At 39.0% G+C, this 27,701-nt stretch overlaps 1 protein-coding gene across 1 annotated transcript in view; it reads right to left on the reverse strand.

Annotated features, from left to right (window-relative positions):
• Positions 1–27,701, reverse strand: part of map2k5 (mitogen-activated protein kinase kinase 5) — a 327,453-nt gene that overhangs the window by 220,626 nt on the left and 79,126 nt on the right. Inside the window, exons 6-8 of the mRNA XM_063066162.1 lie at positions 19,858–19,925; positions 18,138–18,186; positions 3,489–3,553 (exon numbers count right to left, since the gene is read on the reverse strand). Of these exons, the coding sequence (XP_062922232.1) occupies positions 3,489–3,553; positions 18,138–18,186; positions 19,858–19,925 (182 nt within the window). The remainder of the gene's footprint in view (positions 1–3,488; positions 3,554–18,137; positions 18,187–19,857; positions 19,926–27,701) is intronic.

The raw sequence follows: 27,701 nt of genomic DNA on the forward strand, positions 1-27,701 counted from the left end.
TGGACAAAAGAAGAAGAAACCAAAACTTTATGAATTGTGATTTGTCCAGTTTTTAAACACTGCAGCTGTAAAATAGAATTCATTATTGAATGATGGTACAAATTCTCCAGAACTTATACAGATCTACTGTTCAAAGTATCCTGACTGGATGCATCATAGTCTGGTACAGCAATTCAAATCACAGGAATGTAAGAAGCTGCAGAGAGTAGGGGACTCTGTCCAATATATCATTGTCACAAACTTACCCCCATCAGTAATACCAACAGGAGGCACGGCCTCAAGAAGGCAATATCTATCATCAAAAATCCCAGTAGCCAGACCATGCCATCTTCTCACAGTTACCACTGGGAAGGAGGTATAGAAGCCTTTAGTTCTACAATGCCTGGTTCAAGGACAGATACTTCTCTTCAACCATTTAGTTCTTGAACGAACCAGTAAAACCATCATCACCATACACAAAATGCTAGAGGAACTCAGCAGGCCAGGCAGCATCTATGGAAAAGAGTAAGTCGACGTTTCAGTCCAAGACCCTTCATCAGGACTGGAGAAAAAAAGATGAGTCAGAGTAAGAAGATGGGGGGAGGGGGCGAAAGAAACAGAAGGTGATAGGTGAAACTGGGAGGGGGGATGGGGTGAAGTAAAGAGCTGGAAAGTTGATTGGTGAAAGATTTACAGGGCTGGAGAAGGGGGAATCTGATAGGACAGGAGAGAAGGCCATGGAAGAAAGAAAAGGGGGAGGAACACCAGAGGGAGCTGATGGGCAGGTAAGGAGATAAGGTGAGAGAGGAAAAAGGGAATGGAGGAATGGTGAAGGAGTGGGGGGGTTATTATTGGAATTTCGAGAAATTGATGTTCATGCCATCAGGCTGGAGGCTACCCGTACGGAATATAAGATGTTGCTCCTCCAACTTGAGTGTGGCTTCATTGTGACATTAGAGGAGACCATGGGCTGATATGTTGGAATGGGAATGGGAAGTGGAATTAAAATGGGTAGCCACTGGGAGATTCTGCTTTTTCTGCCGGATGGAGCATAGGTGCTCAGCGAAGCTGTCTCCCAGTCTATGTCAGGTCTCACCACCCATTCTTAGTTTCACCTATCACCTTGTGTTTCTTCCTCTCCTCCCCCCCCACCCCGCCCCCGTCCCCTTACTCTGACTCCTTATCTTTTTTTCTCCAGTCCTGATGAAGGGTCTCAGCCTGAAACATCAACAATACTCCTTTCCATAGATGCTCCCTGGCCTGCCGAGTTCCTCCAGCATTTTGTGTGTGTTGCTTGTATTTCCTGTATCTGCAGATTTTCTCGTTTGTGATTGGAAACCCCTAATCACTACAGCTTAGCAACACTTCACACTAACATGGACATTGTGTTCTTTTTGTTCTAAATATATATAATTTAAGTTTAATTTATGGTGGTGGGGGGGGTAGATGTAGCATTTAGCACAGTTACAGGGAGATTGGTGGGGAAGAACAAGCAGACAAGCAAGTCACAGAAAGAGTGATTCCTGTGGAAAGTGGAGAGAGGGTGTGAGAGAAAGATAGGCTGGGTGGTGGAATCCCGTTGAGATGGCAGAAGTTGCAGAGTATGATGTGTTGTTGGCGATTACAGCTTCTGCCATCTCCAATGGGATCGCACCAGGCACATGCCTCACACCACCTAAGCATTTTCAGCAGGGATCACTCTCTACACAACTCTGTTCATATCATATATAGTATGTACATTACATACGCTTTATATCCATTGCTCATTTAATGGAGAGAGACAGCCAAAACCTTACAAGAAAACACATTTACAAATAGAGTGTTAGCACACTGAGAAAGGAGGGGAAAAAACCTGGGAGTGATATGGATGAACAGAAGATAAACATTTGGACTGTTACTCATTACTGCACCAAAGCTGCTGATTTCATGTCTCTTGTTCTTTTAAGTGTAGTGAAATTCCGGGACATACAATAAGCTATGACTATTACTGCCAGATTAATTTCAAATCATTTCTTGTTTATATCTCATTATAAATCCAATATCAATAAAAATTAAGCAATGCATATTTAAATGTTTTCTGCATTATATTTTGAAAATCCTTCATTTTCACTGGGCTTACACTTTGAGGACTTTGGCAGTGTCTCTCTACTTAACCACCAGGAAGGACACAAACGATTTGTTGCTCCTTTCAATATGAAACTGCCTTGTTTTTGCTCAATACTGCTGCTCCACTGCGAAGTGCTATGATAAAGGGCATAAACAGCAAGCCTGCTGTGTTTTAAGACCATTACTGTGCCAGCTCATTGTGCGTCATTCGCTTCCCTTGTTTATTTTCACAAGGAAAGATATTGGTGGATATTAGAGAAAATATAGTCATTAAAAAACCCGACTGTATTATGCAACCATTTACATATAAAAGCCTTTCAACTGCAACATGAATACATTTGCACAACAACTACTAGTGTCTGGCATGAACATATAGTCAAGTGTGTCATTTACATTCAAAGCAAGAAAGTGATTAAAACTGCCCACGTACTGGTGATACTCAATTGCAGAAAGTATTTGATAAGGAAGATAGCAAGTAGAAAATTCAAGTGTTTGTTCTTTACTCCTCATCACATCCTTTGTTATTTGCTCTAATAAGCTAAAACGAGTCAGAGAAACTGAAAATATTACACACCTAACCTATTACCTACACAAAACAAAAGGAGCATGGTTGATGCAATGAAATTTTACTCACTACCATATACAAGATAGATTGCTGTGTGGACTGATTGTAACTGTACTCAATTGAGTGAAAAGCTATTTGCGCAGCATAATGGGCATCTGGGAGGGCGATTACATAGAAGTGTTGAGACAAGAACCTCAGTTTTCGGTTAGTCTGGAAGCCGTACTCACTAACAGTATGCAAGCTTTGACTGCTTGGTAAGCCCTAACCACTCTTACCATACACAACCCCAACATTTATTTTAAAATCCTTTGTCAATTAATGTTTGGAGCTTGTAGACTGATATCCGGGTACTTGAGGAGTGTGATCGGTTTGAAATTAAAGAGAAACAACAAAGTAATTCAAACCAGCGCAATAAAATTTAAGTGGTTGTAAAAATAAATGGGTTGTTTTTTTTATATACAAGTGCAAACCAGAGTAGACAGTCTCCCTTTAAGCCAAGGTTAGTGCAAACAGTGATCAATACCTCAATCTCAATAAACTATTTCAATAATAGTTGATTCAGGTGGAAACAGGAGTTGAAATTTCTGTTCATCGACCTGTGTCACCTTGTCATGTTTGCTGAACACTGATAATACATCATAGCTGTAATGGAAATGACTAAGTGTAAAGTGTACACAGAAAGGCACCCACAGAATCGCTTTCATTCTTCAACATCAAATCAATATGATATGCATGCCTTCAGCCAAAACCATATGATGGATGCTGGGAGGACATTAAAAAACCCTTTACCAACATTTCTCAATGCATTCTGTGGTAATAGGTAGAGGCAGATACTCACTTGTACACTGTCCCTCCATTGCCATGACCGAGGATATCTCGATACTGAATGTCCTGTTCATTCATCTAAAGGAAGGAAAGGTGGAAAAAAAACTAGTAATGTCAGGCAAGCGTATAGAAATGTCAAGGAAAAGTAACTCAAGGCCATAAACAACATGCATCCAGGTCATTTCAAGTTCAACAGCAAGTGGGGAAAGATCAATACAACATTTGCTGTTCAATTTATAAAAGACAATACCAAGGGACAAAGTGATGGAAAGTTTAATGACAATTTGTTTGCCTGGGTCATTTCATTAATGTTTGATAAAAGATGTCAAAACTGAATGATATAACATGGCTGAGGTGGGTCAGTGTGAGGAACCTAAATAGTTGGGCCGGGGGTTGGGGGAGAAGAGGAAGAAAGCTGACTGGCACCACTTAAACCCTGAGGGCAGTACAAAGGCAAAAAATGAGAATTCGGTATAAAATCATGCCATTCTGCCTCAAAACTGAAACAATTTAATTTAGCTGAGAGTGGCTTTGGTCTTCATTACAAACAAGTAGGAATGCAGCCATCCTTCAAAGTGTATGTCAGTGCTGTCAAAGTCTGTAGCATTCAATGCCAGTCACATAGAAACTAGAGACAGGTGCTGCTGAAGTGTTAATGTCAAAGACTTCAATTGTCAACTTGGTAAGAGAGTTAAGAAATAACTTCTATGGCATTTTTTCATATAGTTTAAAAAAAGCATACAGAAATAAAGTTTAGTTTTCCCCTTTCTGTTTTATTCCCACACCTTCGCTCCTCTTCGTACTATCACATGAAGGATTTCTAGTAAAGAAGCAGCAAAACCAGCTTCTGTCTCACTTTAAGCATTTTAACTAATCACCTAAATAGATAACTTCCACAAAATCCTAGGAAAGCCAGCAATTCTACGTCAATGTTCTGGCATTCACCCCTGTCAGTGGAGATACCACTGTAAATGCTAAAGTCTCAAGCTTACTGGTCTCTTTAGACAGTGTTTTCCCAACCATGCTCTGACTTGGAAGCTTGCTGCAAATAGCCAGTAAGTTACACTGGAGAATGGATACTGCAGATCTATTGTAGAAACAGCAAGTTTATTCAGTTCAATGGAGAAGAGATATTTCTCAAGGAGAAAGATATATAACAGTTAGTTCATTTTTAAATAAAATGTTTAGTTAATTGCTTTAATTACTTTTATGTGTGTTTTTTCACTTTAAAGTATTAATTATATTTATCATTTATAGTCCGTTAGTTGATTATTAATATTTAAATCTTTCAAAATGTCAGGGTCATTTGGAAGCATTTGACAGATATTATAGACAGACCTTGGGGTAATGTTAAGATTGTCTGTCAGGTTTTTTTTCATCCATTTCTTGGGGAAAGCTGTCTCTGGTCCACTCATACGATGGCATTAGTTGCACTCAGCTCTGCCCCTGTTCAACACCTTGGCATTTAGCACTGGACATTAATATGACATTGAGGGATCCAGAAGCTGCAGGTTCACACTTCTTCTCTTGTGCTCGCAGTGAGTGCAGACCACTTGCTACTGACTGATAGTTCTGGCCTAACATTTGCAATTCAGATTGAAAAGTTGATCACTGCTCATAGTTACTTGAATGGCAAACCTCTAGATATTTGAGATTAATATTCCACAAAAGAATGATATATTTTTTTCTTCTTTATATGGCTTTCTAAATATAAACATCAATGCATTCAAATTCATCCAATTCTCTGCTACCCATCTCCTACACTTCTACAAGCCCAATCATTGGCCATGATTTGTGCTGGAAATTCTTCTCTAAATTCATTAATCTCATTGCCCCGACTCCTGCCACCTTGCCACTTTTCCTTTTTCCCCTTTCATGTTTGAGGACAGTACTTAAAGCCTACCTCTGGAACTAAGCATCCACTCACATATTCCCAGACTCATCTACCTTCATTCGCTTACTTGGGCATCCAAAATGCATTGGAACTTTTCTTCCTTTATCAGAGGCTTTGAATATTAGAAACTGCTACCTTGTTGTTGTTTTTATTTCAAATTCCTACCATGTTTTTGGTATTATCTGTGAGTGTTCCTTAATTTGTCAATGTTTCTGACGATGTGACGTAATTGATGGCAATTCATCAGATCTACTCAACTCACACTCACCATCTAGCTTTATTAGCCTCACTTGTCAAATATACAGTGAAATGAGTCGTTTGCATCAATCACCAACACAATCCGAGAATATGCTGGGGAGAGCCTTCAAGTGTTGCCATGCTTCCAGTGCCAACATAGCATGCCCACAACTTACTAACCCTAACCCAATTGTCTGTAGAATGTGGGAAGAAACAGGAGCACCAAAACAAACCACACAATCATGGAGAGAATGTAGAACTCCTAACAGACAGCAGCGGAGTTAAACTTGAGTCATTGGCACTGTAATAGCATTACGCTAACTGCCAGGCTATCGTACACAGAACATAGAACATGGAAAATTGCAGCATAGGAACAGGCCATTCAGCCCACAATGTAGCATTCCTTTTTTTTTCCAATGGTAACCCAGTATCTCAGACAGGTGTAAAATATTGTACACTCTAAGAGTTTGGTAAAAATACTTAATTTTTTGTACAGTATTAATTTCAAAAGTAAAATGTGCCAGCTCTGCAACAGCAGAATGTATCTTCCTACAGACCTGGACTTTGTATACTGTTTTAACTATAGGACGGAAGAGTTCTGAGCTTCTTGCATTTCAACAATGATGGCAGCAATTTGAGGCATTTAATTTAATAATCGTACAAAAAGCATTTTGGGACAAAAAAAATCCCACCTTGGGTTAAATGTGGTTTTTCCCACAAACTGGGAGCAATTCATTGAGTAAATATAGTGGCCACTCACTCAATAAAAATCATACTAATTAACCACAAAAAAATCTCTAGTTACCAAAACACAATGTGGCTGAGTCGAAATAAAAATAAGTTTCTACTTACAGTAATTAAATATATTGTATGAAACCTGAGAAATTATACCATGTATTTATCACAAAACTTTTTAACTATAAGTGAATCTCAAGGCAATCCTAGCAAATTGCTCAAGCTCCAGAGTCTCATTTTCAAAGCATTATATGCCACCTAGCAATTACCTACCCTACTATTGGCTTTCTCTTTTGACCTAAACCAACAAGGGGTGAAATAAATTACATTTTATAGTGGGGGGGGGCAAAATGTCTAATATTGTAAGATTGCCAAATTATAACAAGATTTTAAAGCCTTATATAATATCAAAATATATTTACCACAATTGATTTACTAAACAACTATTTAATATTATGAAATTTATTAACACTTAATGTATGTAAAATTCTTTTGTATTTAATATCAATATGCTTATTTTTTAAATTTAAAGAAAACTTGTTAAAACAATCCCCGCAGTTTTTTTCATCATTATAGTAACAATTTCAAGAATATTGTGGGCAGTGGAGGAAGTCCAACAAATAATATTTTGTACTGCATCAAGTAATTCAAAAACATATGGGCAAATGCTTCTTATGAACTACTGACACTTTATCAATACTGGAATCAATGGTTGGCATTACCAGTGAGTGACAGATATGAAATAAATATTTATATCACATAACCTGTGTCAATGAAACACGGCAAAAAGCTATTTTCAACCTGTCAATAGCTGACTTTCCCAATGACAAGCAAGAGAATCATAATTTTAACTTTTTTTAACATCTAATATGAAGTCAATATTGAACTGTCACTGGTAATTTTGTTAAACTACCAGATAGCACATTTTTAATGCTTGGTTATATTATGTCCTGAATTGTACTGAATTGATTCTGTGGCAAACAAACAAGATTGGAGCACTGCCACTACTATCAAATGTCAAGGGGACATCCCTCCATTAGGCTACTCTGTTACAGGTGATATCAAGGGACAGGCGTAAAGAGCAAGCTGGTAATTGTCTGCTTGACACATTCAACTTGAACAACTTGATTCATGAAATGCCAGAAAGGCTTAGCCCATTCCCTTCACAGACAATGAATACGCATCCAAGATGATTAACTTTTTATCCTAAAAAGTGCGAGGGGAATGTGAACAGCAGTTAGGAAATCAATAAGCATCTTTCATTTGCAGTGACACAGATGTCTCAGTCAATACAACTTAATAAGCAAGCGTGATCACAATGGACGGATGCCCTCCTTCCTCAAAGGTCTCTTAAAATGCTTCATCTTTGCACACTACCTTAAAAGGACCATTAGAATCTATTTACTGTGACCAATTTAAATGCACAAGTCAACAGTAAGTTACATGTAAACAATTATTAAAAACGTAACAGACTTTTCCAAAGCACCTGTTAAAATACTTTAAAACAATTGAATGGTCCATTAGTTCAGGAATGCAGTGCTGGAACTGACCACTTATGGTAGCCACCATTTGTCTTGGACATTCTGGCTATACACTCAGCAAATAGTAATGTATTCAATACAAAGTCAAACTAAGTTTCTGGTTTGCTATATTTTAAAAACTCCCACTTTTACAATGTACAACTGGCCATTTGGTCTGCAATTATAATTTCAAGAAAACTCATCTCCAAATGTGGGATTCAACACTGAGACCACAATCAGTAAGGACAAGCGACAACATCTCTGTCACACCGGTGCCCCATAAAGCTGTGTTTTTCACTGTACCTACAATATTAAAAAAAATAAATTAATTTGATCTACATCTATTTCACATGAAGGTAAATGATCTGATCATCAGAAATATCTGAACCAAAATGAACTATACAGAGTACTTTGAATACTGGGAGCAACTGGAGCAACAGGCTTTACTTGGCAATATATTTCACTTACAATGCCCTACCCATAGTTCCCCTAAATATTTAATTTAACTCGACCTACTCACTGGAGTAAATGGCTATTTGATAGAATAAAGACAAAGTCAATTTGTTTATTTTGTTTTATTTCAATAGCAGGCCCTACCAGCCCAATGAGCCCAGACCACCTAATTACACCCATGTGACTAATTAACCTATGTCTTGGGAAGGTGGGAGGAAACTGGAGCACCTGAAGGAAACCTACAAAGTGACAGGGCTTACATACAAACTTTCTTACAGAAAGTGGTAGAATTGAAACCAAGTTGCTGGAGTTGTAATAGTGTTACAATACTCTACCAGGTCTTGGAAATAAACTAAAAATCTTCTGAAATTTGTTCCATTTTTAAAAACAGAGCTTAATTATTTAACTAGCAAAATAAGCATGGTATAATATACAGTATATGGTGGCTGCTGCCTCACAGCTTCAGAAGTCTGGGTTCAATCCTGACCTTGGGTCTTTGTCTGTGTAGAGTGTGACATTAACCATGTGATCATGTGGGCTTCTGCAGAGTGGTTCCTCCCACCAACCCAAAGCTGGCAGGTTAATCAACTACCCCCTAGTCCTGGTAGGTGGCATAAGAATAAAGGGTATATGTGTGAGTGAATAAGTTGCAGGGCTATAGGGAAAGAAGGACAGAAGGAATGAGACTGATGGGATTTCTCCACTGGCCTAAACTAGTACATAAGTAAATCACGAACATCAAATGTTAACTGTAAATACTTTTAGAACTCAGAACTCGAGGTCACTGTTAATTGACTAGGCAATGGAAAATGCCTCTTACAGGTGTGGTGTGCACATATCTCTGCGTTTATATGTGCATTCATGTTCAACACAAAACCTAAAGGAAGAAAAAGCTGATTGAAGAATAACCCACGTTTTTGCTGACAAACCTTTTTTTTCCTCAGTGAAAGAAACTGGCTTCACTTCCTCCCTTCCCAAAAACCCTTTGATTATCTAAAATTATTGGAATATTTTTATTGCGTCTTTGCAAGGAAGTCTAATACAAAATAATTATTTAGAATTTCTCAAATTTCTCTAGCTGCTGTAATTTTCAATTGGGTATAAAAGCTCCTACTATTTGTTGTTTTACATTATTTGCTATCTTGTTCTTAATTTCCTCTTTAAAACTTTTTTAGATCAATGGGAGCTAATCATGCAATATTGCTGTAAAAAACACAGAACCCTCCTTTGTATGGTACAGGCCTCATATGTAATCAATGTGGATCAATCATATTAGTAAATTCAAGTTGAATAGATCAACATGTCTCGTATCAATAAGTACATTCAAGTGAGTGTACAAAGTAACAATGAGATATGTGTGTGTGTGTGTGTGTGTGAGAGAGAGAGAGAGAGAGAGAGATAGAGATTGATAGATATAGATATAGAGATAGATTATGCAGAGCTGACACTTGATTTCATGTATGTACAAAAGCCCTGATTTGCCCAGACCTTAGACAAATGCAATTATCAAGATAGTCTGGAAAAGAATTAACTGAGCCATGACTATTTGTGGCATTTTGTACTATAAGCAACATGGGATTAACACCATTAAAGGCAAAAAAATGTCTTACATTGGCAATTTCATTAAATAAAGTATTGCCAATATTTTACACCTAACCACATGGCTTAGCTTTAAATATTAATTTAATATTGCTGAATTTCCATCCTTACAAATCAGTGCCAGCTTAATCAAGTTAAAAATATGGCTTTGAAATAACAGCATATACATGAAGCTAATGAAGCAGATGATGTATGTTCATTGACCTGTGCCTGGTATTTCTAGGCTATGGAATCTACTCCATACTGTAAACTAGGTAGGTCAAAGTCCAAGGGTACTGGGTGAATTAAGGTGGCACATTTGAAGTGTCAGCTGTATAATAACTAATTACAGCATCAGTCTCTATCTCACTATGGTAAATTTACTGTAAACCTATTCTATCGGAAAGTAAATGAGCTAATCCATATATCACGTAGAAGACATGGCTCCAGCGAAATTCCGCAAACAAAGGTATCCCAAGTCTGGTAGCTCATTAAATAATTCCCTAACAAACTTTTTCATGCAGCAAAAGGACTTCAAAGGTAGTAAATCAGCCAAAACTCTTGTAGAAATATTCCTTCAAAAAAGGAATTCTAAGATTTCCCAGTTCCTTTGACGCTGAACCTAACCTGTTTACGGCCTTCAGTAGACTCAGCATCGCACGGCATGGTAGCGTAGTGGTAAGCACAATAACTTACAGTACAGCAACATGCGTTCAATTCCTGTTGCCGTAAGGAGTTTGTATGTTCCCCCCGTGACCGCGTCGGTTTCCTCCAGGTGCTCCAATTTCCTCCCACAGTGCAAAAGATGATTGGTAGGTTAATTGGTGATTGTAAATTGTCCCGAGATTAGGCTAGGGTTAAATCAGGGGTTGCTGGGTAGTGTGATTCAAAATCCAGAAGGGCCTTTTCCATGCTGTATCTCAATAAATAAATAAATAGATAAATCTCTGATACAATAGGCATAGTTATATGTCTGTACAGAGTCTATTTGCATACCTTTTTCATAAATAAAAGTACTACAAAACTATAATTGCAACTGGATTAAACGTAAAAGAGTAATAAAGAAAGTAACTTGAAGAGATCACCTTTAGCTTTACTTATTTGGAACATATACAATTAAGACATCAAAACATACAGCAAAATGTGCTATTTGCAGAATGACCAACACAGTCTAAGGATGTGCTGGGGACAGTCAGCAAGTGTCATCACACTTCCAGAACCAAGATTCCATGCCCACAACTTATGAATCCTAATCAATATAAACGTTCAAGTTTGGTTGATTCAGTTCTTGAACTAACCTGCACAACCCAAATCACAATCTCAGTATAGCAACTTTATGACTAGTTTGCACTTCAATGAACTTTTATTATGTGGTTCTAATTGTATTTTTTTTCTTGTACAATTATTGTAGACATTTATGTATAATTTGTTTCTTTTCTGAATGTTGTGTCTCTAATCCTGTGCCATGTAATGCTGTTGCAATAGGTTTTTCAATGCATTTGTGCATACATGTGCTTGCGTATATGACAATAAACTTAACTTGATTTGTCTCCTTAATCAATGGATCTAATGATCGGAATCAGAATCAGTTCTATTATCACTGACAAGTGTCATGAAATTTCTTGATTTGTGTTTAAATCTAACAGCTCAATTCAATTTGCTCAATGATCACATCATTTTCCTTTTCATAATTTTCTTCTGCTGTTTCTTATATAAGAATCTTTTAGAAACCATAGAAAACTACAGCACAGAAACAGGCCTTTTGGCCCTTCTTGGCTCTGCCGAACTATTATCTGCCTTGTCCCACTGACCTGCACACGGACCATATCCCTCCATACACCTCCCATCTATGTATCTGTCCAATTTATTCTTCAATGTTAAAAAAGAACCCGCATTTACCACCTCTTCTGGCACCTCATTCCATACTCCCACCACTCTCTGTGTGAAGAAGCCCCCTCTAATGTTCCCTTTAAACTTTTCCCCCCTCACCCTTAACCCATGTCCTCTGGTTTTTTTCTCCCCTTGCCTCAGTGGAAAAAGCCTGCTTCCATTCACTCTATCTGTACCCATCATAACTTTATATACCTCTATCAAATCTCCCCTCATTCTTCTATGCTCCAGGGAATAAAGTCCTAACCTATTCAACCTTTCTCTGTAACTGAGTTTCTCAAGTCCCGGCAACATCCTTGTAAACGTTCTCTGCACTCTTTCAACCTTATTAATATCCTTCCTGTAATTTGGTGACCAAAACTGAACACAATACTCCAGATTCGGCCTCACCAATGCCTTATACAACCTCACCATAACATTCCAGCTCTTATACTCAATACTTTGATTAATAAAGGCCAATGTACCAAAAGCTCTCTTTACGACCCTATCTACCTGTGACGTCACTTTTAGGGAATTTGTATCTGTGTTCCCAGATCCCTCTGTTCTACTGCACTCTTCAGTGCCTTACCATTTACCCTGTATGTTCTACCTTGCTTTGTTCTTCCAAAGTGCAATACCTCACACTTGTCTGTATTAAACTCCATCTGCCATTTTTCAGCCCATTTTTCCAGCTGGTCCAAGTCCCTCTGCAGGCTCTGAAAACCTTCCTCGCTGTCCACTACACCTCCAATCTTTGTATCATCAGCAAATTTGCTGATCCAATTTACCACATTATCATCCAGATCATTGATATAGATGACAAGTAACTGATCCTTGTGGCACACCACTAGTCACAGGCCTCCACTCTGAGAAGCAATTCTGTACTACCACTCTTTGGCTTCTTCCATTGAGCCACTGTCTAATCCAATTTACCACCTCTCCATGTATACCTAGCGACTGAATTTTCCTAACTAACCTCCCATGTGGGACATTGTCAAAGGCCTTACTGAAGTCCATGAAGACAACATCCACTGCCTTCCCTTCATCCACTTTCCTGGTAACCTCCTCAAAAAACTCCAACAGATTGGTCAAGCATGACCTACCACGCACAAAGCCATGTTGACTCTCCCTAATAAGTCCCTGTCTATCCAAATGCTTGTAGATTCTGTCTCTTAGTACTCCCTCCCATAACTTACCCACTACCGACGTCAAATTTACCGGCCTATAATTTTCCGGATTACTTTTCGATCCTTTTTTAAACAACGGAACAACATGAGCCACTCTCCAATCCTCCGGCACCTCACCCGTAGACACCGACATTTTAAATACATCTGCCAGGGCCCCTGCAATTTCAACACTAGTCTCCTTCAAGGTCCGAGGGAATACCCTGTCAGGTCCTGGGGATTTATCCACTTTAATTTGCCTCAAGATAGCAAGCACCTCCTCCTTTTCAATCTGTACAGTTTCCATGATCTCACTACTTGTTTCCCTTAATTCGATAGACTTCATGCCAGTTTCCTTAGTAAATACAGACGCAAAAAACCCATTTAAGATCTCCCCCATTTCTTTTGGTTCTGCACATAGCCGACCACTCTGAGCTTCAAAAGGACCAATTTTATCCCTTACAATCCTTTTACTCTTAATATACCTGTAAAAGCTCTTTGGATTATCCTTCACTTTGACTGCCAAGGCAACCTCATGTCTTCTTTTAGCCCTCCTGATTTCTTTCTTAAGTATTTTCTTGCACTTTTTATACTCAAGCACCTTATTCACTCCCTGTTTCCTATACATGTCATACAACTCTCTCTTCTTCTTTATCAGAGTTGCAATATCCCTTGAGAACCAAGGTTCATTATTCCTATTCACTTTGCCTTTAATCCTGACAGGAACATACAAGCTCTGCACTCTCAAAATTTCTCCTTTGAAGGCTTCCCACTTACCGATCACATCCTTGCCAGAGAACAACCTGTCCCAATTCCATCCTTTCTCATTTCTTCAAATTTGGCCTTCTTTCAGTTCAGAACTTCAACCCTAGGACCAGATCTATCCTTGTCCATGATCAAGTTGAAACTAATGGTGTTACGATCACTAGAACCAAAGTGCTCCCCTACACACACTTCCGTCACTTGCCCTAACTCATTTCCTAACAGGAGATCCAATATTGCATCCCTTCTAGTTGGTACCTCTATATATTGATTTAGAACACTTTCCTGAACACATTTTACAAACTCTAAACCATCTAGACCCCTAACTGTATGGGAGTCCCAATCAATATATGGAAAATTAAAATCCCCTACCACCACAACTTTATGTTTCCTGCAGTTGCCTGCTATCTCTCTGCAGATTTGCTCCTCCAATTCGCGCTGATTATTGGGTGGTCTATAATACAACCCCACTAATGTGGCCATATCTTTCTTGTTTCTCAGCTCCACCCATAAGGACTCAGTAGACAAGCCCTCTAATCTGTCCCGCCTGAGCACTGCTATAACATTTTCCCTGACAAGCAATGCTACCCCCCCCCACCTTTCATTCCTCTGCCTCTATCACATCTGAAACATCGGAACCCTGGAATATTAAGCTGCCAGTCCTGTCTCTCCTGTAGCCAAGTTTCACTAATTGCTATAACGTCATAATTCCACGTGTCAATCCACGGCCTCAACTCATCCGCCTTCCCCGCAATACTCCTAGCATTTAAATATATACACCTCAGAAGATTTTTACCACCACTTACAACCTTTCTGTTTGCGGCTTTGCTTGAACTTTTAACATCATTTATTTTCACCCCAGCCACACTGTCAGCTCTGGCACTCTGGTTCCCATCCCCTTGCAAATCTAGTTTAAAGCCTCCCCAATAGCACTAACAAACCTCCCTGAAAGGATATTGGTCTCCTTGTAGTTCAAGTATAACCTGTCTCTCTTGTGCAGGTCCCACCTGCCCCAGAAGAGGTCCCAACGATTCTGAAATCTGAAACCCTGCCCCCCTACACCAGTTCCTCAGCCACTTGTTCATCCTCCAGAGCATCCTATTCCTACCCTCACTGGCACGTAGCGCAGGTAGCAATCCTGAGATTACCACCCTCGAGGTCCTGCTTTTCAACTTCCTATCAAGCTCTCTAAACTCATTCTCCAGGACCTCCTCACTCTTCCTTGCTACGTCATTGGTACCGATGTGCACCACCACATCTGGCTGATCACCCTCCCACTTCAGAATGTCATGCAAGCGATCAGAGATATCCTTGACCCTGGCACCCGGGAGACAACAAACCATCCTGGATTCTCTGTCACGACCACAGAACCTCCTATCTGTACCTCTAACTATCGAGTCCCCTATCACAACCGCTCTCCTCTTTTTCTACCCTCCTTTCTGCACTGCAGAACCCGACTCAGTGCCAGAGATCTGGCTGCTGCTGCCACAACCAAGCTACTACACGCTCCACTTCCATGTATAATAATAACCCAGATCAAATTTTAATGTTCCATGGTAACTCAAAAAGTTAAAGTCTGTCCCGAGCCTTTGTGGCCCATCAGGCCAGTGCTTACGCCGGTTTCTATGGCGTGAAGCAACTGAGAGTACGAGACTCCCTCCCCCGGATAGGACGTCAGTCTATCGCGAGGTTAACCCCCAGCATTTGCCGGTACCCATTCTCAGCTGGGTGGACTGGAACAGTGTGTGGTTAAGTGCCTTGCTCAAAGACACAATACGCTGCCTTGGCCGAGACTCGAACCCACGACCTTCAGATCATGAGCCCATCGCCCTAACCGCTTGGCCACGCGCCACACTCCATAGTATCTGAACTACAAAACAATTGTAGGTGTTGGGAAGAATGGCAAATGCCGGAATTATTCAGCATGTCATCCAGCACATATAGAGAAAGTGAATTATTACCTTACAATAATGACCTTTATATTTATAGATGACAATCAACACAGGCATATGTCTAGGATGTTGCTTAGCCTGCTGTTCTATACTCATGGCTGTATGAGTAAGCACCGCTCAAATGCCAACTATAAATTCACCAATGAGACCATTGTTGGCAGAAGCTTAGATAGCAACAAGGAGGCATACAGGAGTAAGGTGCATTGGCTGGATCAGTGGTGTTGCAACAACTCACACTTAATGTCGGCAAGACCAAGGAATTGACTGATTGTGGCTGCATGAAGAGCCGGTTGGGAGAACACACACCAGTCCTCTTTGAGGTTCAGTGGTAGAAAGGATAAGGAGCTTCAAGTTCCAGGGTGGCAACATCTCAGAGGATTTATCCTGGTCCCAAAACATTGACACATTCATGAAAAAGGCATGCCAGTGGCTTGACTTTGTTAGGAGTTTAAAGAGATTCAATATGTTACTAAAGACACTTACAGATTTCTACAGATGTGTGGTTGAGAACATTCTGACTGTTTTCTTCACTGCCTGGTGTGGAAGCTCCAATGCAAGGATAGCAAGAAGCTGCAAAGGGTTGTAGTCTCAGCCAACTCAATCATGAGCACAATTCTCCCCACTATTGAGTATAACTTCAAAAGGTGATGCCCCAAAAAGGCAGTATACATCATGAAAGACCCTCACCATCCAGGATATGCCCTCTTCTCATTACTACCAGTATGGGGAAAGTACAGGAGTCTGAAGACACACTCAGTATTTTAGGAACAGCTTCTTCCCCTCTGCAATCAGAATTCTGAACTGTCCATGAACACTATTTTGCTCTCTTTCTGCACTATTTTTTATATTTCCTATTGTAACATAATATTTTTTAATGTATTGTACTGTACTGCTGCCGTAAAACAACAAATCAGAATCAGAATCAAGAATCAGGTTTATTAACACTGGCATGTGACATGAAATTTGTTAACTTAGCAGCAGCAGTTCAATGCAATACAAAATCTAGCAGAGAGAGAAAAAACTAATAATAATAAAAAAAATAATAAACAAACAAGTAAATCAATTACATATATTGAATAGAATTTAAAAATGTGCAAAAACAGAAATACTGTGTATTAAAAAAAAAGCAAGGTAGTGTCCAAAGCTTCAATGTCCATTCAGGAATCGGATGGCAATGAGGAAGAAGCTGTTCCTGAATCGCTGAGTGTGTACCTTCAGGCTTCTGTACTTCCTACCTGATGGTGAGTGAGAAAAGGGCATGCCCTGGGTGCTGGAGGTCCTTAATAAAGGACGCTGTCTTTCTGAGACACCGCTCCCTAAAGCTGTCCCTGGGTACTTTGTAGGCAAGTGCCAAGATGGAGCTGACCAGATTTACAACCTTCTGTAGCTTCTTTCGGTCCTGTGCAGTAGCTCCTCCATACCAGACAGTGATGCAGCCTGTCAGAATGCTCTCCAAATCTCTTCAGGCCCCTGATAAAGTATAGCCGCTGTCTTGCCTTCTTTATGACTACATCAATATGTTGGGACCAGGTTAGGTCCTCAGAGATCTTGACACCCAGGCACTTGAAGCTGTTCACTCTCTCCACTTCTGATCCCTCCATGAGGACTGGTATATGTTCCTTCGTCTTACCCTTCTTGAAGTCCACAATCAGCTCTTTCGTCTTACTGACGCTGAGTGCCAGGTTGTTGCTGTGACACCACTCCACTAGTTGGCATATCTCACTCCTGTACGGCCTCTCGTCACCACCTGAGATTCTACCAACTTTACTTCTGCATATTACTTCAATCCACTTTGTAATCATTGCATTATTCTTTACACCATGTAGTGAAAATCATCAAGAAAGGAAAGGAGAGGTGAGTGGTCTTGGTGCAAAACAGTAGTGCAGGAGTTGGACTGCATGGACACAGAACAGCAAAGCACAGTACAAGACCTTCGGCCCATGATATTGTACCAACCTTTCACCAACTCCAAGATCAATCTAACCCTTCCCTCCCCCAGAGCCCTCCATTTTTCTTTCATCCATTGCCTGTTTAAGAGTATTTTAAATGTCCATAATGTATCCGCCTCTATAATCACCCCTAGCAGCATGTCCCATGCACCCACCACTGTCTCCATAAAAAAACCTCTGACATCCCCCCCTATACTTCCTCCAATCACCTTAAAATTATGCCTCTGGTATTAGTCATTTCCACTCTGGGAGAAAGGCGCTGGCTACCCACTCCATCTATGCCTTGTATTATCTTGTACAGATAGAGAATGGGAATTGAGCCAAGACAAGAATTGACTTTGGATAATTGTCTTGGAGGTTCATGGGCTGAAAACAAATACAAAGTAATTGCTCATTATTTAGTAAGGCATGTCACTTTATATTCAGACAGTATCCAAAATGTAAAATGAATCTGCAGTTTCCAGTATGCTTCATAAGACCACTATTATTCTCAGCAGATTAGTAGGAAATTACACATCAATTAAACATACTGTAATTTTCCAAGACTTACCTGCCCATTTGCCAGTATTTTCTTAAGTTCAGCAGATGATGTCTTCAAGCTAAAGCAAAGGCAGTTATGAAAAGGTTATTAACGTTGTTTATACCTCAGATTTAAATTACAGAACTTCAAGTCATTAACAAGCAAACATTACTCAAAAGGTATTTTTAACCTTTGTGTTCCCTCTCTGATAGCCTAAATAGAAATAAACAGATTGTAATTATAGTGCAACATTCACCTTTTGCTATTATTACACAATTGAACTGAAAAGAATCCTTGAAATGTGATTTTATTTCACAAAGTAAAACGTTTCAACAGATAATAAAGTATAATTACTGATTTGTGATACCTTCAAATATTTCAAAATATACCACTGTTAAAGTATTAAGAGCATATATAATATTTTGGCCTCCAACTTCCAATTTTTACGTAGCTTAAAAACTCAATTAAAAATTTTGCAGTGAGAAAATTTTGATGTAGGTTGTTCAGCTAACTTGATGAGATCAGAGCTACTGGGTGACAGGGATATCACCAAATAGGTGAGCCACAGCAACCAAGTTAAGAAAAAAAGGAGGAAGTGCATGTTAAAGAGATTGCCATATTTTAGTGGGATGCTTTCTGAGTGAGCAGCATGGTAGTGTAGCAGTCAGCATAATATTTCACAGCATCAGCTATAAGGCTGGAGTTCAATACCGCCACTATCTATAAGGAGTTTGCACATCGTCCCATCCAGGTGCTCCAGTTTCCTCCCACATTCCAAAGATGTACGAACTAGGGTTAGCAAGTTGTGGGCATGTTATGTTGGCACCGGAAGCAAGGCGACACTTGAAGGCTGACTCAAGCCCATCCTGGGACCATGTTGGTTGTTGTTGTAAATGACACATTTCACTGTATGTTTTGATATTTCAATGCAAAGGTGGCAAATAAAACTAATAAATCTAATCTCTTTAAGTGAGTGTCCACTGCCTGTTTCTGCGAATAGCTTTAAATAAATAGCTTCCAATGAGACTCAACTCATGGGTAAGTATGGAAGTTGTCACATTAACAGATCAAGTCTAAGGTGGGAACTTCGAAATCTGCCGAATGATGGTAATAACGTTTCCAATTTTTAACTTCTCTTCCAGCACGGCAGAAGCTTAAAATTCAGCTTGTGTTCCTGGTATCTCATAAGCCCTGCCACAACCTGGACATGCCAGGTGTAGACAATACCAGGCATGACAATCAGTTTGTCCATAGCAAAATATCCTGACAACTACCACAGAGGCTTAAACAACAAACTCCCCAAAGTGGACAAGATGACATTTGGCAACACACATCCATGAAATTACGTTTCTGCTTAAAGAGAGAAGAAAACAGCAAAACCAAATAGAAAGAAAAATACTATCATCAAATTATAATGCAAATTTATTAAATAATTTGCACGTTCATAATTTGAGTTTGAAACTAATCTAAATATTAATATCAATACCATCAACACAATTTGAAATTGAGAAAACAGAATAGCAAATTTTAGATTTTTTATGAGTAATAGTTGAGATGACAGAAGCAATGATAAATATTAATTCCAATATCATTTGCTTTTTATAATTGTATTCCTCTCATTTTTCTCAAGAATTCCCAGCAGAAACACTTCTCAAATTATACTGTATAACAGTTTTGAATCTAGCATCACTAGTTATCATGCAGCGAACATATCTCATAAGCCATTTTTGATTACGCTCTTGACTCTTACCTATTGTTCGAAAGGCCTTCTGTGACTGCTGGGCAGCTATTATTAGAGGACCCTGCCCGTGTATTTACCTGCAGGCAGATAAGGAGCTTTTATCAGTCATTCATGGGCTGAGGACAGCAGTCTAATTAACCTGTAATTTACCATAGATTTCTCATTTCCATCCGAAGGTTAATTGGCTTGTTGCTAGGTATGCGGATGGTTGCGTGATCTCTATTCGCAAATGACGTTAGCATACTAAATCACTTTACAGAAATAAGAAAGATCAATACTTTATGCTGCAATTCAATACCATTGTACAAACCTTACTTAAAAATGCATCAGTGTGTTATATATAGGCACATTTACTCTCAAGTTTTGAAAAACACTCCAACAGTACTTATAGATCTAACCTCTTATTCTCATGCTAATCACCAGCTTTATATGGATACATTAGTGACATGGCTCTGGAGGCAATGGCAACTTCTGTCAATGATTGTGACCACAATTAAGCCTTTTTCCACCTATACCTATGCCAGCTGGTAGTATAGTAGCATCAGCACCTAACTTTGAAACAAATGGTCCTAAGTTTGAATCCAACCAGCTGGCTCCTTGCATGCTTTCCATCTGTGCTGGGTTGGATAGCAAGCTTCCAGCTCGGCCTCATAAAAAATATAGGCATATGCAATGGAAACGGCAAAAACAAATGTACCTATGAAGAAATGATATTCATTTTCAAAGACTAAATGGTGAATGTTACAGATTTTCACCAATACATAAGAGATAGTGGGATAAAGCCATTAAACTCTTTGTTCCACTCTACTGGTCTTTACCTCAGCACGACTGTCCTACACATCAGCCTATTGATTAATGTTCTGAATATATTCAGAATCTGAACCTCCACAAATTTCCATAGAGAATCCCAAAAATCTACTCTTGTTTGGGTGAAAAAATTTCTTCTCATCTCCACCTTGGATGTATGTCTCCTTGTTTTAGAGGCTATGGATTCCTTATTCTGGATACCTCAGCCAAGGAAAATGGCAATTACACAGCTAAATTATCAAGCTCCATTAAAATCATGTATGCTTCAATGATATCACCTCTCATTCTTCTAAAGTCAAGAATATAGGGTGACTCTACTTAATCTCTTCACATGTGATGAACCTGCCACCTCTCAAATTAACCTGGTAAAACTTCACTGCACTGCAATCCATCTAACAGTACTCTGATTTGTATAATTTGCTTTATAACCCCTTGTTAGTGCCTTGACAATAAGCCTAAAATCACTAAATCAACTGGTCTGGCTTCATTTATACTGCTAGTTACAGACTCAAAAGACTCTTACAAGAAATTTCAAACAAGATTCCCTTTTCATTAATCCATACAGACTTTGCACAATCCTATTATTATTATCTAATTGCAGTGTTACCACTTCCCTAATAGTACATTATTGCATTTTCGCTACTACTGATGTCAGGCTAAAAGTTCCACTGTTTCCTATTTTCATTCTTACTTCCATCTTATACAATAGGAGTATATTGATATCTTCTAATCTGTGTGAACTATGCTAGAATAAATAGAATTTCCAAAGATTATAAACAGAGCACTTGCTACCTCCATCAATACCACCTTCAGGGCCTCGAGTCATATATATTATCAGGTCCATAAGACATTGGAGTAGATTTAGACTATTCAGCCCATCGAGTTTGGTCCTGGGCATTTACACTCAGTTGGCTCTGATGTGCAGGTCACACCATTCGCAGTAACATCTCAAATCCCCATTCTAGATCTCAACACCCATCCACTGTAAAAATAGGGAAACAGGAAATTTGTGTGCAACTCAGGATCATGGCACACTAGTGTCCTAATATACCATACTGTCTTGCCATGCAGTACAGCTTTTCTAGTTTCATTCATATGAGTTCACATACACAGAATTCATAGAAAAGCATATTAGAAATTATGAATAAGACCAAGATGAATAGAAAGACTGGCTTACAATATCTAAACCTCTTTTAAAACATTGAAATAATTAAACGTATATCAATTAATTTAATCAGATTTAAACTATTCCCTGCAGGTTATTCATATTTATACAGCACAGCTGCTGCTGTTTCTTCTTAAGCAGTCCCTTGGGTTTCAGGATGACTTGCTTCCACTCAGTTTGGGGGCTCAGATGTGGCTAATGAGGCCATCATGGGACCAGAGGTGTGTGGTAGATGAGCAATTTGAGAGACACTGCATTTCTTCCATTACTTATACTTGGTTTCTGTATGCCCTTGGTGAATGAATTTGATGTTCTCAATGCCATCTCAAATGTTTTTTGTCCTTTCTTAGTGGATATGGGCTATCATTAAATCAGAAGTGATACAGTACTTCCCATGGAGGCTTTGAGAACATCTCTGAATCTATTCCTCTATATGCAACAGAATTCAGAATAGACTCTGTTGCGAGAATCTGGAATTATTCATGAAAATGACGAGGTCTAACCGCTGGAACCATTTGGTCCTCGATTCAAGAAACGTTAGCTTGGTGGAGAATACTGACATTGACTTGTTTAGCCTTCCATTGGATTTGAAGCCTCTTAGAGCATTTAATCGAGATGGTTGTAAATTGTCTATTGCTTTGACGTGCTAGGTAGGACCAAGTTTTAGAAGCATTTACAGTTACACATTTTGGATTTTGGCCTCCAAACACACTCTGCCTTGGTACGACAAAAGGTGTACTGGTGTAAGACCATAAGAACATAAAACATAGGAGCAGAATTAGGGCATTTAGCCCATCAAGTCTACTCCGCCAATCTATCATGGCTGATTTATTTTCCCTCTGAACCCCAATCTCCAGCATCCTCCCTGTAACCTTTGACACCCCACTCTGCTTTAAATATACCAAGTGACTTGACTTCCAGGGCCACCTGTGGTAATGAATTCAACAGAATCACCACCCTCCGGTTAAAGTAATTCCTTCTTACCTCTGTTCTAAAGGGATGTCCTTCTGTTCTAAGGCTGATTCCTCTGCTCCTTGAGTCCCACACAAAAGGAAACATTTTCTACACTCCCGCTCTATGTACTAAACTTCTGCAAGTACAAGCCCAAAGCCATGAAATGCTGCTCATCAATGCCAGCACTTCCTTTCATAGAAATGGGGCCAAAGTTACTTACAATACTCCAAATGCAATCCAATACCTTATAAAGCCTCGCTTTGCAATCTTCCTTTTACATTCTAGTCCTCTCAAAATCAATGCTGACTTTGCATTTGCCTTGCTTACTATCAGTCCAACCCTTAGGTATTAGAAAAGGGGAGATTTCATTATCAATGTCTGCCTTCACTAAAAGATGGCTCTAGATATGTATAAGGGAGGTGTTTGTGCATGAAGGAGGTGTGTAGTCTAACAGCAAGTGACTGACTTAGTCACTTTCCTTGTGTTCGCAAAACTTTGTTGGACACTGGTGCTGTGGAATATTGCAAGTCCAATTCATTGATTTATTGCTGGATGGTGAGGAAACTATATGGCCTTGGTCATAGTGAGGACTAGGCCTCAAGCTGTGGTATCGCCTCTTTGCAACCGCCCGGGAGAGGCATCAAAGTAGCTCCACTGGAGTGCTGGAAGTGGTGTGGTGTGGCACCCATGCTGGAGTCAGTGCTGCCCCCAGTGTTCACTCAACAGAAGTCAAGCTGTGTTGTGTTTGACTTCAGACTGCTGTAACATTCATGGACTCAGGAACTTAACTATATATTTTTTTTGTGTAACTGTATTTTACTGCAATCTTATACGTGCTTGCTATCAAAGTTCCAAAGTGCATTTATTATCAAAGTATGTAATGTGTAAAGTATTTAACGCTGACATTCGTCCTCCCACAGGCAGCTATGCAAAAAAGAAACACCATGGAACCAGTTTAAAGAAAACATCAAACACCCAATTTGCAATAAAAAGAACAAATCTTGCAGAAGCAAAAAGTGAGCAAATAACACACAAAATATTAATCATTAAACTGCAGAGTCCCCAAAGCAATCCAGGAGTGACAGCTACCAAGTCAGTTCAGTTTAGCGCTGTGTCAACGACTACAGGCCACAGTCACAGAGCCCATTCCATGCTGAGGTACCTTGATCAAATCATGTCAATAGCAAAGGAAGAGTAACGAGAATCACACGGAACATGAACTGCAGAGGTTTCCAGAACAATGAGTCCACAGATACGATGTGCATTCAGCACTGAAGACACTAAACATCAAACTACAGAGTCCCACAGCCACGATAAAACCTTTCAGTGTGAGGCCCAAGAATTCTGCACCTTCCTTTGACAGCAGTGAGAGGGATACCAGTCAGTCAAATATGGGCAGGCAGTGCAGAACACCCTCTTGCCTTCCACTCTCATCCTCATCAATTTCAATCTTGCTCTACGGTTTAGCTGGCGAGTAACGGAGCCAACCACATGTTTGTATTCCGCCATTAGGAAATGATGGCCCCACACTCAGCGCTCAGGTAGCCCAAAGATACATCATCAAAATGGAAATTAAAGGCTGCATTCAATCACAGGTGAGGAGAAGAAGCATACTTAAAAGATGAAGAAGTAATAGTAGTTTCGTGAACTGTCTGAAGGATGTTGCCATTGGTTGCATTGGTCACTGGCGTCATTTCATAAACATCTTACATATGCTTGCCATATGTGACTTGTACTGTGTATGAAGGTTGGTACCTTGGCTGTGGAGTAACGCTGTTTTGTTTGTCTAAACTCATAGGTATTCATGTATGGTTGAATAACAATTAAACTTGAACTTGAACTAAAGCAAAAACTGATTGTTTTAAAAATTTCTTTAAAAACAACTGAAATTGATTATTTTTCCATAGGACTTTCATTCACACAAGTTATGACCATTTTAGCAGTACAGAGCCAAGAGTATGTATTGCCACATTTTACAAAGTGAAAAGCAGAGAGCAAGGACAGGATAATGAATTTAAAAATTAATTTGGATATGACTTCATCAGAGGCTTATGTATTTACTTTTGTAACAAATACAGAAGATGTTGGAAGTGCACGGAGAACGAGCATCTGGGAAAAGGTTCTTCAGGTACTCATCCTCCATCAGATGAAGATTTTGAACATTTACAGTTTTTTGTAATTTACATTTATTTCAATAATGTTCCTTCCCTTGTGCTGGTGTTGAATTTTAATGGAAAGCTCTGGAGATCTTCCAGCTAAGGGAGCAGTTAGAATAAACTCACTTGTGCTATGAATATCAGATAGAAAAATCTGGATGAAAAGTTGCCAGGAAATTGGAGTTTGGCTGCACAATGTACAGCTTGATCAGAACAAAAAACGAATGGACAAAGGAAAGACAGATGGTAATTCTAACCATCTTTTACATTTATCTGCAAATAGGAACAAAAATTATCTGATTGTAAGTAAAATCAATGGAGATTTTTATTGCAATTGACATATGTAACCTGTTTTTTTTATATGTTGCTCTGATGTTTGCAATGGTTTATAAGGACAGATTAAACTTCAAAACAAAAATGGAAATAGGCCCAGAAAGCCTTGTGCTTTTCAGATGCAAAAGAGACAAAACAGTAGGTGGACATTATGTATTTTGTTTTAAAAATACATTGGCAAGTTAAATTTATATAGTAAATTGTATGGTATTATTTAGTAAACCCCCAAGTAGCTTTCTTCCACCTAATTTTGCAATATTCAGGCCAGTGTCACAGCCACATTGATTTTCCTGATAAAAATACAAACCTGAAGATGAGATATTTAAGCCCAGCAAACTATATGATTTACTAAGAAGCTACATACTGGTCTGTCTCATCCTTTAATGAACTCACCTACAGAAAAGACCCTCAAAAGTTTTAATTTCTAATGTGTCAGACACAATGAAGCTACTTGTAAAGAATTCAGGAGGTAAGAAATGTTGAGAATAGATAATAGCTCAATGAGAACACACAAGGAAAGATAACTCAACAGGTAAACTGACTGTCAGAAACAGAATCTTACTTTCAGTTCCAACAGATGGTTATACTGAAAAGAATTACTCCCTCTCTACTTCTTAATTATTAACTGACTTATTCTGCACTTCAAACATTTATAATTGTTTACATATAGGAGAAATAATCAGTGACAGTGTTAGTTCTTGCTGCAGTTTTTGAAAAGAAGTTGCTCAGGGCTATTATCAGAGCTAATCTGTTGATCTGGAAGGTGATCAAATTAGACATCTTGATTTTCAAGTAATGGCAGACAATCACATTAATCTTTAATTCAGTTTATTTCAATTTTTTCCACATCTGATGAAAGGTCTTGAACCTTAAATGTTAATTCTATTTTCCTGTTCAAAGATTCTGCCCAAACTGCTATTGTTATATCATTTTAAAATATGCCAAGGAGGGATAACTCCCTACCCCATGAAGCCTGCTGTGGAAGCTCCAATGCCAAGGATTGCAATAGCCTGCAGAGGGTTAAAGACACAGCCAGTTCCATCACAGGCACAACAGTCTCTGCTGTCCAGGACATCTTCAAGAGGTGGTGCCCAAGATGGCATCTATCACTAATGATCCTCACAATCAGGCATACACTCTCTTTTCATTACTACCATCAGGAAGGAGGTACAAGAGCCCAAAGTCACACTCTCAAAGATTTAGGAATAGCTTCTTCCCTTCGTGAACACTACCTTGTCTTTTATTCCACAATTTCTGTAACGTAAACTTTTTTTTATCTTTGCACTATACTGCTGCTGCAAAATAACAAATTTCATGTCATACAATTTGGTGGTAATAACCTGATTCTGAAGTCCAGGAAGGAAGAGTAGAGTGGATAGAAAAATAATTACAATATGTTTATAGCAATTTTAATATTGGTGATAATCTATGGGAATTTTAGTTAGATTGACATATATTCTCTTTCTTGTCTTAAGTTTGTTTACATTAATTGAATAGTGGCAACTTACTGAAAAATAAATACTCTAATAAAATTGGGCCATTAATGATATTATGATGTTAAACATATTAATCTTTCAAAATATATGTATGATGAGTTGCAGGATGATGGAATATATCCAAAATTATATTGGTATAAACAAGTATTTAGTAGATACTTCTAGGAAATAAACAACTTAGGTTTCTAAATCATTTTGTCTGGTTAGAATGGAACATATAAATGTTCAAATTGAATTGAATTGACTTTATTTCTTACGTCCTTCACACACATGAGTAAAAATCTTTACGTTACGCCTCCAGGTAAATGTACAATGTGCAATCATAGTAATTTATAATAATTTATAATAAATAGAACAGTCAATGTAATATAGAGTACACTCAAATCAGCGTGAGTTCATCAGTCTGATGGCCAGGTTAAAGAAGCTATCCTGGAGCCTGTTGGTCCTGGCTTTTATGCTGCGGTACCGCTTCCCAGATAGTAGCAGCTGGAATAGATTGTGGTTGGGATGGCTCGGGTCCCCAATGATCCCATGGCCCCTTTTCACACACCTGTCATTGTAAATGTCCTGAATTATGGGAAGTTCACAACTACAAATGCAAACTGTTGGAAAGCTTCGTATCTAGATTTACAGATCTATCTACATATCTATTAACAGCATATTCTGGAAAAATACAGATAACAACTGTGGAGAGTTGTGGGGCAGCAAAGTTGCATAATTGTTAACCTGATACTATTGCAGCACCAGCAACCTAGCTTCAATTCATCTGCTGTCGTAAGGAATTGTATGTTCTCCCCATGACCGCATGGGTTTCCTCTGGGTGCTCCGGTTTGCCCCCACATTTCAGAGATGTCAGCATTAATAGGTTATTTCGTCCATTGGGTGTAATTGGGCAGTGCAGGCTCATCGGGCCAGAAAGGTCAGTTATCATACTATACCTCT

The sequence above is a fragment of the Mobula hypostoma genome, chromosome 13 (assembly GCF_963921235.1).
Source record: "Mobula hypostoma chromosome 13, sMobHyp1.1, whole genome shotgun sequence".
NCBI classification, from domain to species: Eukaryota; Metazoa; Chordata; class Chondrichthyes; order Myliobatiformes; family Myliobatidae; genus Mobula; species Mobula hypostoma.